Source organism: Taeniopygia guttata, chromosome 3 (assembly GCF_048771995.1).
Source record: "Taeniopygia guttata chromosome 3, bTaeGut7.mat, whole genome shotgun sequence".
Classification (NCBI taxonomy): domain Eukaryota; kingdom Metazoa; phylum Chordata; class Aves; order Passeriformes; family Estrildidae; genus Taeniopygia; species Taeniopygia guttata.
Window position 1 is genome coordinate 10,015,984 of NC_133027.1, and position 12,497 is coordinate 10,028,480.

Genomic DNA, 12,497 nt, shown 5'->3' on the forward strand with positions numbered 1-12,497 from the left:
ATGCCATTAGTGACTCTTGTTGTGTTACAATGACAGTCGCTGGTGGCTGTGACTCTGAGGTATGTTTATGAAATTTGTTCAGACCTTAGCCAATTATGAGGGGATGAATGACTAGGGAACCAAAGTCATCCTGCAAGAGAAACAAATCTCCTCCACCATTATAGCATAGCTTTACTTAGCAAAGCATTCCCAGGAGAGACATTTCTTTCTTGGGACAAGTTCATGATGATCTGTGCTGCACGCCACTCACTGACATCTCCTCTCGTGCATTTCTTTTAAACATCTTGTTCTTGTAGAATTATTATCTTGCTAATAAAGTCTACAGGAGCAATGACCATGTGTGCAACTGAATGGCAAGCCAGCATTTTGGAACAGTAGTATAGTAATGATTCATTAAAAAATGGCATTAGTGACAAAATTTACTATAATACAATTGTGAATTTTCTGTAGGTGCTAAACTAATGTGCACTAGCTCAGTATGTTATGCCAGTTGCTATCTAGTCCATAAAAAACCCAGATTATGTGTCTTTCCTTGAAGAAATTTACAGGTGCACATACAGACCGGGGGAAACAAACGGAAATAATACCACAATTCTGAGGAATAGAGCAGATTGGCCTTTTCAGCATACTTAGAGGCTGGCTGTTGTCAAATGGGTTTATGGGAATAATACTAGGGCAAGGCCTTTTTGTAACAGTTTTTGTGTTAAATGGGAAATTTGAAGGATAAGTAACTCAGAAGAGTTCTTCGCACACGATTAAAAGCTTAAAACATATAGTTTTAAACATTAAAACTAGACAATGGATGCAGTTGCATAATGTGGGTCAAATGTTTCCATATCAGAAGAGAGGGTTGAGACAAGCTTCGAAAGATTGAGGGAATTCAGCCAACAGTATCAGTACAAGGAGAAGCTGCAGAGACTGAACAGGTTAGTGGTCAAAAGCAATAGAACAGAAGATCAGCCCTGACTTAGCACATGAATGGCTGTGGCAGGGAAAGAAAGGCTGTGCTTGTGAAGCAACGGTGAGGCAAAATCATGCATGAATGGGAAAGTCCCGCTGTAAAAAGAGTCTGCAGCTCCTAAACCCGTTTGGCTGAGGCTCTGGGAACAGATTAGCCAAGAGGGAGGCTTGGCTCACTGGGGCAGAGTTCTTACTTACTGCAGTAAAACCTCCTATGTGTTATGGTAAAACATGAAATACAAACGAATTCCTACAGCAATACATCTAGCAGCATGTCTATGGACTGTAGCATTTCAGACTCATTGATTTTATTAATTAAGTCTCGGAATGCAGAACCCAATGCATTGGGTGCCTAGATTTGGTATACAGCAGTGATGTGGGAAAGTTAACTTCAGGATGGGATCTGTTCCTGCAAATGCATGAAACGTACATCCAGATCATCATATTTTACGAAGGTGTAGCTCACAAGGGACATGCTAAGGATATAAAGCACCATTCCAAGGCCCTGCTCTGGCACTGGGACAGCCAGCTCCAATGGCTCCCGAGCTGCAGGGCTGTCCCTCAGTGAAGGTGTAGGTAGTTAACTGCAACTGTTGTTTTAGAGAACTCAGAGGTTCACACATCACTGACTGCCCCTCTTAAAATGCAGGATGACAGCCAGACTGGGGATTAGAGAGAGGATAGTTAGACTTGGGGTTTGAACTAGAGGGTCATTAAATCTCTTCCAACCTAAAACAACTCTATGCTTCTCTGACTGCAAGGCCAGCAAGGCCATTAAGCAGAAGATCTGAGACAAAGATATTGACTTCTTCCCTGCAGAACAGACCAGCTGCAGCAGAGGGCAGCCAAAGTAGGCTGCTGATCTGGGGACTCTTTCCAAAGAAGTCATGCCTGTAAATCCTGAGCAAAGGAATCAAATTTGGGTGCTCCCCCGTACTGGGAGTGAAGGATGTCCCACACCTTGTTTTAAAAGAGTGCAAGATTTAGCAGGGACCTTCTTTTTTTTTGTAGAGATGGTTTGAAAGTGTCTACCACATCTAGTTGTTTCATTTTCATGGTAGAACACCTTTGTTTTAATTAATACAGGTTAAATACTTGCTACCTTGATAGATCCAACAGCACTGTTTGTCAAAACTGCTGGGGGACATGAATGTCATGGCACAGCAGGATCAATTCTGTTTATGTCCAGAGTTTTAGGTCCTGAAGTTTGTGGCTCTAGAGAATGTAGACTTCTTCATGATTAGGCACTAGCTGAGCAGGGGTGGTTAGGGCTGCAGCTTTCAGTTTCTCTGAGTGCTCCTCAGTTAAGTGTTTTACCCAGGATGTCAGAGGAAGACTGTGGAGAAAGGCAAAGGCATCCAGGCTTGCCATATCCTTGGCTACTGATTTAAACTGTAGACTGTGTATCTGTTTAATATTTTTCATTGAGGATACTTATTCACAGAAAAACAAAGCATTACGGTGTTAGAGGAGTTTATCTGAAATGCCTGCAGTGTAAGCAGAGCACAGACAGCTGTTAGCACATCATTAGCAAGATGAATACCTAGGAAAAACATTTTGTAATGGACTGACATCAAGTAAAACTATCTAAAGCATTAAGTATTTTTAAAGTTTCAACTCAGAACAAAGGTCAGAGAGAAAGTAATTTCTTGAAGTATTTTAGCATAGTCAAAAACTTTAGTGCCATTATTAAATTGTGAGATGTGTGGTGGTGGAATTGTTTTATTCTTTAAAAAAAAAAACTTTAGAAAATAATAAAATAATTGTATTTATCAGATCAAATCCCAAACTGATTGCACTTAAACATTTTTCTGTTTCATGATCAGGTTGGGTTTTTCTGAGAAAAAGCACACTGAGAAACACATTGATGTCAAAATCATTCAAGCTCATGCTTATCAAATGCATGTTGAGTTCTTTGTGAAGATTTGATGCTTTATACAAACACTGATTAAAATTATTGAGGACAAACAGAGTCCCCAGAAGGGTAAGAGCTGGAGAGCTGGTATAATGTAGACCAGCTGCTGTAAGTGTTCAGGATGCCAAGAGCATAACAGGGTTTCCTTCAGTCCCAGCTGGTCTGCATGAAGGGAAGGGCTGGCTTGGAGGCTGTGCTTAGAGGCCTTCCCTCCTCAGTAAGCACAGGAATTGGCTTTTCAGCCCTGCAGCCTCCCTGGAGACAGCCCCAGGTGGCAGTGGGATGGGACACTGGGGATCACAGAGATTAGCCACGTGAGTGGCAGCAGGCTGCAGACATCTGAGTATTTAGCTGACTAGTATTAGACTCAATAAGTCATTTTCATTTCTTGCAGAAATGTTTCTATCTTTATCAGGCGCTGGGAAGTTTTATGTTCTTAACCATGTCTATAAATACTGAAAACAGTGAGGATTTTCTCCTTTGAGACATCTCTATTTTTAAGAACGCAGTTGGTAGTCACAGACATCTCATCCACACAAGTGCTGTGCCAGCAGTAGCACCAGTACAGGTGCTATTCCTGCAGCCCAGCTCTCCTGGAGTCACTGCCACAGGCAGGGCTGGCCTCCTTCCTGCCGGCACATCCAGGGGGTCAGCAGCAGCGAGTGTGCAGTGCCCACAGGACCCAGAGCCAGGCTTGGCTGAAGGTTTGAGCTGTGGATGGCACCTGCCACTGTTTCCTGCAATGGAGTATTCTCTAACCAGGCTCTTAAAGAATGGCTAAAAAGGCAAAATAGGGGATTTTCTTGTGTTTTAAAATGCCACTGACATGCAGAGATCCCTCTAATTTCTACGGGTGCTGAATATGCAGAATTTATGCTCATATTGAGGTTATCAACACACAGCACTGGCAATGCCTACCAGCACCAGAATTGTATTTACCAACAACATCTCCCTGCTGTTCCAGTGAACCCATCTTTAACTCTCTCATGGGAAGGACATAATTGGCTCTTTGCCCAAAATCACCACACAGTAACTATTAGCACAGCAGTTAACTAATAAATTAGTAACTGCTGAGATGCATTTTCATTTGGTGCAACACACACATGCAAACACACATCCCATGGGTGGTGTGGTGTGTTACCAGGGACCACTGGGGACCCCTCAAACAGGCCTCACCTTCCCTTTGCCTCCCAGGCCCCCAGGTGGGTACCACCTCCACTGCCACACTTCCTGAAAAGCCTAAAATCACAGGATCGCGGAATTGTTAGGGTTGGAAGGGACCTCTGGAGATCATCTAGTCCAGCCCCTGCCAAGGCAGGGTCACAGGAATTTGTCCAGGTGGGTTTTGAATGGAGATGAAGATCCCTGGGGAGCCTTTTCCAGTGCTCTGCCACTGTCAATTTAAAGTTCTTCCTCATGTTCAGGTGGAACTTCTTGTATTTTAGTTCACTGCCACTGCTCCTGTGACTGGGCGCCCCTTAGACGTCTGGCACCAGCCAGGTGCTTCAGGCTGGAGTAAACTGAGGGGAGACTTCATTTCAGTCTTCAGCATCCTCATGGGGGAAGTGGAGGGGCAAGCAGCAATCTCTCCTCTCTGGTGACCAGTGACAGGAACCAAGGTAGTGGCTTGAAGCTCAGTCAGGGGATGTTTAGCTTACATATCAGGGAAAGGTTTTTCACCCAGAGGTTGGCTGGACACTGGAACAGGCTCCCCAGGACAGTGGTCACAGCACCAAGCCTAAGAGAGTTCAAGAAGCACTTGGACAACATTTTACGGCACATGGTGTGACTCTTGGGACGTCCCGTGCAGGGCCAGGAGGTGGACTTTTTAATCCTGATGGGTGCCTTCAAACTCAGCAAATTCTATGATTCTGTGATCCTCTTGGCACCTGCCTTTGACATACTTATATGTATTAATGAGATCCCCTCTCGGTTTCCTCTTGACTGAACAGGCCCGGCTCCCACAGCGCCCTCTCATACGGGAGATGCTCCTGACCGCACATCATCCTTGTGGCCTCCACTGGACCCTCTCCAGAAGTTCCCTGTCGTTCTGGCACTGAGGAGCCCAGAGCTGGCGGCAGTAAATGCAGGTGAGCATAAGCACACCAGCCCAGCGGTACTGACGCTGCCGGCGGGCAGGACAGGGACAGGGACAGGGACAGGGACAGGGACAGGGACACCCCCCTCGCCGTGCCCGCTGAGGGGCGGCGGCGGCGCATGCGCGGCGGAAGGGGCCGGGGGCCGCCGCCTCCTCCCTCCGCCTCCCCGCGGGCCGGGCCGGGGCGCGCAGGCGCGGCGGGGCCGGGGCGGGCAGGGGCGGCGGGGCCGAGCGGCGGCAGCGGCCGGGGGGAGCGGCCGGGAAGGTTCAGCCGCGCTCTCGCTGTCCCTGTCCCTCCGCGCGATGTTGTTGTGAGCCCCGAGCGGGCGGGAGGGGAGGCAGGAAGGAGCGGCGCCCAGCGGGAGCGGCAGGAGGAGGAGGAAGGGGCCGGTGGGCGGGCAGGCGTGTCCCAGCGGCCGCTCCGGCTCCATCGCCGCCAGCCAGCCCGTGAGTAGCCCCGGGGGGCCGGCGCCGCGCTGGGAAGGCCGCGGGCGGGCGGAGCGGGCGGGCGGGCCCCCCTTACTCCAGCCCCCTTTTGTCTGCGGGTTCGGCTGCGCGCCGAGGGAGGGGAGAGGGAGGGGAGGAGGAGGAGGAGGAGGAGGAGGAGGAGGAGGGAGGGGGCCATGTTGTGGCAGGTCACCGGGCGGCGCGGGGCCTGCGCGGCGGCCTCGCCGCCTTTGTGTCCGCCCGGGAGCGGCGCCGAGGTGGGGACGGAGCGAGCGCCGTGAGGGGCGGCGGCGCCGGGGGAGCAGGGAGGGAGGGAGGGGCGGGCGGCATTGTGCACTCGGGAGCCGAGCCCGGCCCGGCGGGGCGTGCGGGGCCGCGCTGCTGCCCGGGGCAGCGCCGGGGCCCGGGGCAGACGGGGGCGGACGCAGCCCCGGGGCTACAATGGACTCGGGCTCGGGGCGAGCGGAGACAGGGGCGGCGCTCGGACCCCACGGGCCATTGCGTGGCTGGGATCACACGGGCTTTGTTCGAACGTGCGAAAAACTTGTGGGTTTTTTTAGTGCTGTTAAAGATAATAACCGCTTCCTGAGAGTGCAGCGAGAAGGCCAAATGCCTTTGGTAGTTGGTGGCACACAGTGAAGCGGTAGGGTTTGATTCCGCTTCAAATCTGCCTGTGCAGACCACAAAAACAAAAAGTTGAGGGAAATGTCTCCTGTCCTGAGTGGATCGTGCGTACAGAGAACAGTTTGGGGTTAATCTCCGTGGCAGCTATTGTGCAAAGATTTTTGGGTTTTGTTTTGGTATTGCTTTCTTTCGTGTATTTCCTATGGTCAGATCCTTGTTTCTTTGAGAGAAAATACTTTTGGGATGGTTTATATTCTTCTAGTTTACAGTTTGTAGCAAGATGGCTTAATACCAAAATGTGCAGCGTGTTTGAGATGTGATAAAGAACCTCTTATCACCTGATTTCGGGATGCTTTTTTCTGAGCAATTAGATGTGTATGAGCAATGTGAATCAGTAAAACTGTTAATACGCCTAATATTCCCTACATATGCTACATGTTAACAAAATACTTTGAGGTTTACTTTACTTTCTCTTTGTTGCATTTCCACTGAGAGATCAGGCCTTCATAGTTTCAGTAAGCTCATGGTGTAGCTCTTCAGGTATGTGGGATATGAATGCATTCGAAATATAATTACTATGCCATGTTACCATTTTTACACATAAAGCATAGTTTTGTGTTATATTTAGTCACGTCTAGGTTTAAAACCAGATGTTAACAACAGTTGCAGTTTTATTGAGAAGCTGTGGGAAATGCTGCCTGCTTTGCTCAACAACTCTGTGTCAACGCGAGTATAAATATGCTAGGGAAGTGGGAGAAGGAAACTCGCATTAAAAGGGAAATGCTAATTTAGTGGTGGTGTCGTTTGGGTTATATGGGTGGAAATGACACCAGATCACCTGACAGTTTTCTGAAGTGTTCAGAGTTGAAAATTTGGAATTTGGCCCAGCAGAATGGTTAGTAGGCAAATGCATGTGAGAAACTGCTTGATAATGCACATTCTGCAGTATATTATGTGGATGTTGTACAAAGGAAAGTCCACGTTATTTGAATACTCTTTCTGCATTAATAACAATGGTTTGTTTTTTTCCCCTGTAGTATCACTCTGTAGTAATAAATCTTCTGTGTGAGGGATGTTGGCACAGTGCTGAGGCGATTGTAATTGTATCTGGTATGTGATTGAGCTAATAGTGCAAGCAGTTGGCTGGAAGAGCTGGGCTTGCCTGTCTTTTTATAAGAAGATGCCTCTTGTTATGACAGTGTATATTAAATCTTACAGTGGATTGTGGAGTACACTGAAGGCTTTATGTAGTTGTTTTCCTTGGGTGTTTCTCTGCAATGTTCTTGGTGGGCCAGATGTTGCAGGTGTGTTAACAGAACGTCAGCTTGCTGAAACTGTGAACTAGATTTGATTTTTTAGCAGCACTTTCTAGTTCACTTTTAGATATTGCCCCCTCTCCTTCATTTAGTGATACTTGAGTGTGTACTGAATAGTCAGCATGTGTAGAAGCATTCTCCTTGATAATTTAATCTATCTTTTTACAGTGGTTTCCAAAATTCCAGAATTGTTAAACTAAGTTTTTTACACAGTAGAAGGTTTGAATTCCTACTTGTATGTCTTCCTGCTTATTTTTTTGAATGTGGAATTATATGAAAATTAACTGTCTGTTGCACTAAAAAGGAAACCTAAATTCTCTTGGTTGTTAAATTCTATGTTGAGAATCTCCTGTAAAATGAGCATTAATACATTGAATTCTCTTTTTACAAAGTTTGATAGAAACTCTACAGAGGAAATACATAAGACAGTAGACATAATGTATAAATGCTTCTCATTGTGTGTATCGAAAGTGTAGGTGTGTATGAGAGTTATCAATCTTCTTTCTCTTCAAGTAATTTAGGTGAAAATGTTTGCCTCATTTAATTGCAATTTCCCCACCCATTACATAACTTTTGTCTTGCTTATTCCACTTAAGCCAATGCCTAGGCCTTTGTCTTGGCAATGAGGAAAGAAATCTTTCCTTTAAAACCTCCTGTAACAAATAATACCAACTGTGTAGTGTTGCTAGTAATGAAGTTGGAGGCACTTCCCAGTCATGTAGTGGAAAACCATTTAAAATTACATCAAAACATGTAAAGGATTCAGTTCTAGCTGCTTTGGTGTCATTTCAAACAAGTTATATAAAATTTATACAATGGCTTGCATGCTGAAACTTTACAGCAAGATTTAGTTTGGATCTCACTCAGAGTACCTGCTGTGGCTTTTAGAATAGTAGGCAAGAGCTGATATGTGAAATGTTTAGCTTACAAATAAAGGCCACTTATCTCTAAAGATTATATTTCATTATTGCTTAACAGATACTTTTTCTAAACATGGTTATTTAAGAGTAGTTGTAGGTATGTAGAAGAAATGCATCAGAAGAGGTTATGACAACCATCTTAGGAGTTCAAAAGGAAATGCCTAACTCCATAGCAAAACCATCTCAGTAATAAGCCACATTTGACTTTTTTGCCAGTTCTCTGTATATGCATTTATTTACACTAAACTTGAATGCTGATATGATATCCTGTCCTCTGCAGGCTATGCTAAAAACACATCTGCAACCTTTCTAGGCAGGCTTATTTTTTGACACCACATATTTGTGTACCTTGGACTATGTAATCTGGTCTACGTTTTGTAGTTGTGATTATTTTAAATTTAATTTTCCATACAACTCCAGGATAGATTACCTCTTGCTTTATTGAGGTGTTGGCAAAAGTCTCAGAGGTAATAGGTCTGGTTGTCTGTCTTTCCATATAATGCTTTCAGTATGTAAATCCTAGTGGAAGTAAGTGGAGTCATGTCAGATCTATGTGTTCATAACTTTGCTGTTAGATTTCATCCATGTTTTTTTAGGAAGAATTTTGGGTGATGGATTGAACTAGTCATATAGACATTTTGCATGGTTGATACAAAGTTTTGTGTAGAATTAGATCATAAATCTCTTCACAAAGGAAGTGAGTTTTTAAAAGCTACATTAAGTTCTGTAACTCTTCACGTGTGTATTGATTAAATACAAAGCTAGACTTACTGGAAATGACTTTGTGTAGTTGATCTAAAAATAAGGAGTCTACCTTGATTCATATATTTTAAGTATCTTCTGTTTGTCTCCTCTGTGATATATATTGTTTAAATTTTAGTTCTGGCATGGTACGGTGATGAGTTAATCAGGTAGTCTGAAGAAGTTGCAGAACTCATGTTACTGCAGTATTTTGACAATAAGCAAATATCTACTGTAACAGTACTGATAAGGCAGAGTAGCTTTAGATCTTGCATTACTCAAAACCAAGATTGTTCAAGAGTTAAAAAAAAATACTCCTACCATATAATTGTCTATATATTATATTTTTCCTTAAAGATGCAACATTTGATAGTCTGTAAGACTCAGTGAATAAGGTAGAACTGTGTAGAGGGATTAATGGACTGGTATATTTTGTCTATATTTGAGATCTAAGTGTTGTAGTCTGATTAAATATCTATCCACATATCTTAGATTTTAATTGGACTTGCCACTTTCCTTTAGCATGAAAAATAAGACATTTCTTGGACTTGAATGTTTTTCTCCATTAAGAAGTACTTATTTTAGATTTCGGGTGGTATTTTGTGTTTTATTTATATCCATTCAGATAATAAAAGGCTGATAATACATCAGTTATGGTAGATTAGGAATGTGTGAAGATCATTAAGTGTGAGTGTTCAGGCAGGGACACGTGTTTTTTCCTGAGAGGATTTTGTCATACCAGAGTGTTTTGCTGTTGTCATTTATAATTGTTTTAAGCCAAGTCTTAAATGTTTCAAAGTGAGCTGATGAATTTAATTTTAATCTGAGTCTGAAATCTCTGTTTTGTGATGACCCCCACATGTACTGTTGTGTGAGTTAGAGACGTTTAATGTCAATTACTTTGTTAGAATATTGTGTAGTTTAACACATTTGAAAGAACAATTGAGGCTGGGGTGTAAGAGTGAGATGTAGTTCCCATAGAAAAGTTAGTTTTCTGTGCTACTTTGATACATAGTCTACTAATTATAGAATCAGACATGGCAGTATAACAGAATTAGTGGTTTTACACATCATGCTGAGTAATAATGTAAAAGAAACTGCTGCCTTTGTGATTGAAAATTGTATTTTGATTTTTTTAGCAAGGAAGTACGTGGGCAAGAATTTATAATGTATGGAGCTCTACAGTTTTAATATATTGTTTTGTAAAAACCTGTGGTGCTTTTTTTTCTTGTAGAGTCCTACTTTGGCAGTGGCATTTAAGATTTAAAGTTTAAATCAGTAAACATATTTCCCAATAAATATTGTTCTTGTCTTGTTTTGTTTTTTTTTTTCTTTCCCAGTCCAAATTATAAGAGCTATATATTTAAAGATATGTAGGAGAGCCTTTTTTGTTATCAAAAGTTTTTATCTTTAGCTTTTTTTTGTGGCGTGAGCATTTCTTGTGTCCTCCTAGGCATGGATGAGGTGTCCTGGCTGGAGATCAGAGGAATGAAGCATTTGAATGCTGGTGTGGAAGCCAGTGGGGTTGGAGAAGGGGTTGCCCCACCTGTAGCAGTAGCTGCAGTAACATCAGGGCCCAGTTCAGGTGGAAACACTCCTCACACTATCCCTGTAACTGTGGTGTCAGGTGCTTCCAATATCCAGGTACTCCTCAGTGGATGTTCTCTGTGCCACAGTTGGAAATTCTTCCAGCAGCAGGCTGGAGGGCAGCTGTGTGTCTGGCAAACACTGCTGGCCCACAAGAGATGGTGTTCATATAGGTCATACAGTAGGTCATAGATTTGTTTTTCATTGAAACAGTTGCTGTGTTTTGTGTCAAATCCACATCTTTAAGAACAGTATGTGTTAATTAAGCTGATTTTTCAATGCTGTAATAATAAAACCTAAAACTTGCCATTAATTTTGTTAAAGCAGTTATTTGTGAAACTGCATAAAATAATTTTGAAATGTTCAGTTGGAGCCATTTTTTAAACTTACATAAGCATATCATATTTTTTGGAGTGCCTGTTTTTTATCAGAATATGATATTTGAATTTATGCAAAGCAGTTGGTTCAGTTTGAAAAGGCACTCTCTTCTGGTAGTCTTTATGTGAAGTAATATGCATTTAGTAATGAGTCTTAGTTGTTACACATAGAGATGAGAATGTTCTATGCAGGTGAAATAGAAGTAGAATTGAGTGTAGATTAAAATGTAACTCTCCTTTTGCAAATGGTAACCTAGAAGAAAAACAAAATCAATTTTAAGCCTTTTGCCCTCAAATGTTTGATAAAGCTTCCCAAGTTTATTTTAAAAACTTTTGTTTTGATTTGAAGGTAGGAATTACTTTCTCCCCCAGGATTCTGGTAGAGTGCCACAGTTTAGGTCTACAAGGAACTTTCTGCAACTTCCCAAGCCCAAGGACGTAGGGACTGTACTCAAAATTGTAGTAAGTATAGGACCAAATGTAAATACACAAAATTTGCTGACCTTAGAAGCAGAGATGTTGTCTGTTGTATCTACATCTTCTTCTTTACCTGTTGTTTCTCATTCTTTAATTTATTTTGGCATTTTGTTTCTGGCTTTGCCTTTTACTACTTTCTTCCTCTTATATTGACCTACGTAGCAAAATAGAAAACCTTTTACCTGACATCATGTTTCATGCTGTATCACATTCTTTATTACTTGTGCAGAAGCTATAATGTAGTTTTGTAAATCTAAAATTCATATTTTATTTGCCCATTTGGATACACTTCCTGAGAATGAAAATGATGAGTTTTTCCTTGCTAGTGGAAGTTGCACAGTTATTGGTGCTGCTTTTCACTAGCATTTCTCAATGTTGACATGTTGTGTTGGTAAAATTATTCACAGATAAGTGCTGTATAACAGTTACATCTCCCTTCTGCCACCTGCTTTCCATCCCTAGTGATCAGAGCCATGCCTTTATCAGCAGCTTTGTTTAGTTCAGTCAGGTCCATCCAAATACTTCTGGATTCCTCTTGCAGGTGAATGTCATGAACCTTATATGTGTTTTCTGGTAACTTGAATGGGGGATGCAGAGGAACTACTCTTAATTTTTTGAAGTGCTTCAGTGGTTCTGTGCATTATGAAGATTTGGTGAAGGGGAAGCTTCTCTTTGCTGTGCATTATCCACGTGGGAATAGTAGTTTTCAATTTACTGTAATCATCATCTTACTTTTGTACAGATTTTTGACTCATTTGCTCTCATTCTTCAGTAGTAATATAAGCCAGCAGAAATCAAGGGCAGATCAGGAGATTTCTCCATTTCAATTCTTTGAGTTCTGTGTACCAGTGTTCTTTGGGATTTAGTTAAGATGGAGGTTGCTGTTTTGTTGGAGGTGTTTTTTGGAGGGAGTTTGTTGTTTTGGGGGGGTTTTGTTTTTGAAAACTATAAAGTTAGATGTACCAAAGAAATGGGTTTTCTAAGGTCTGTATTTATGCAAACAGTGGATGGAGTTTAGCTGGAATTATGTTCTGT

General features: G+C 42.7%; 1 protein-coding gene across 12 annotated transcripts in view; it reads left to right on the plus strand.

Annotated features, from left to right (window-relative positions):
• Positions 1-5,149: 5,149 nt before the first annotated feature.
• The window catches only part of PUM2 (pumilio RNA binding family member 2), a 67,800-nt gene continuing 60,452 nt past the window's right edge, over positions 5,150-12,497 (plus strand). For 3 of the 12 annotated variants that reach the window (XM_030269983.4, XM_041715002.2, XM_072926323.1), the window contains exon 1: positions 5,559-5,677. In XM_030269983.4, the coding sequence (XP_030125843.2) occupies positions 5,597-5,677 (81 nt within the window). In that variant the 5' untranslated portion in view covers positions 5,559-5,596. Of the gene's footprint in view, positions 5,421-5,558; positions 5,678-12,497 lie in introns of those variants that run through there. The other 9 variants (XM_030269985.4, XM_041715003.2, XM_072926324.1 and 6 more) reach the window with 6 other exon arrangements.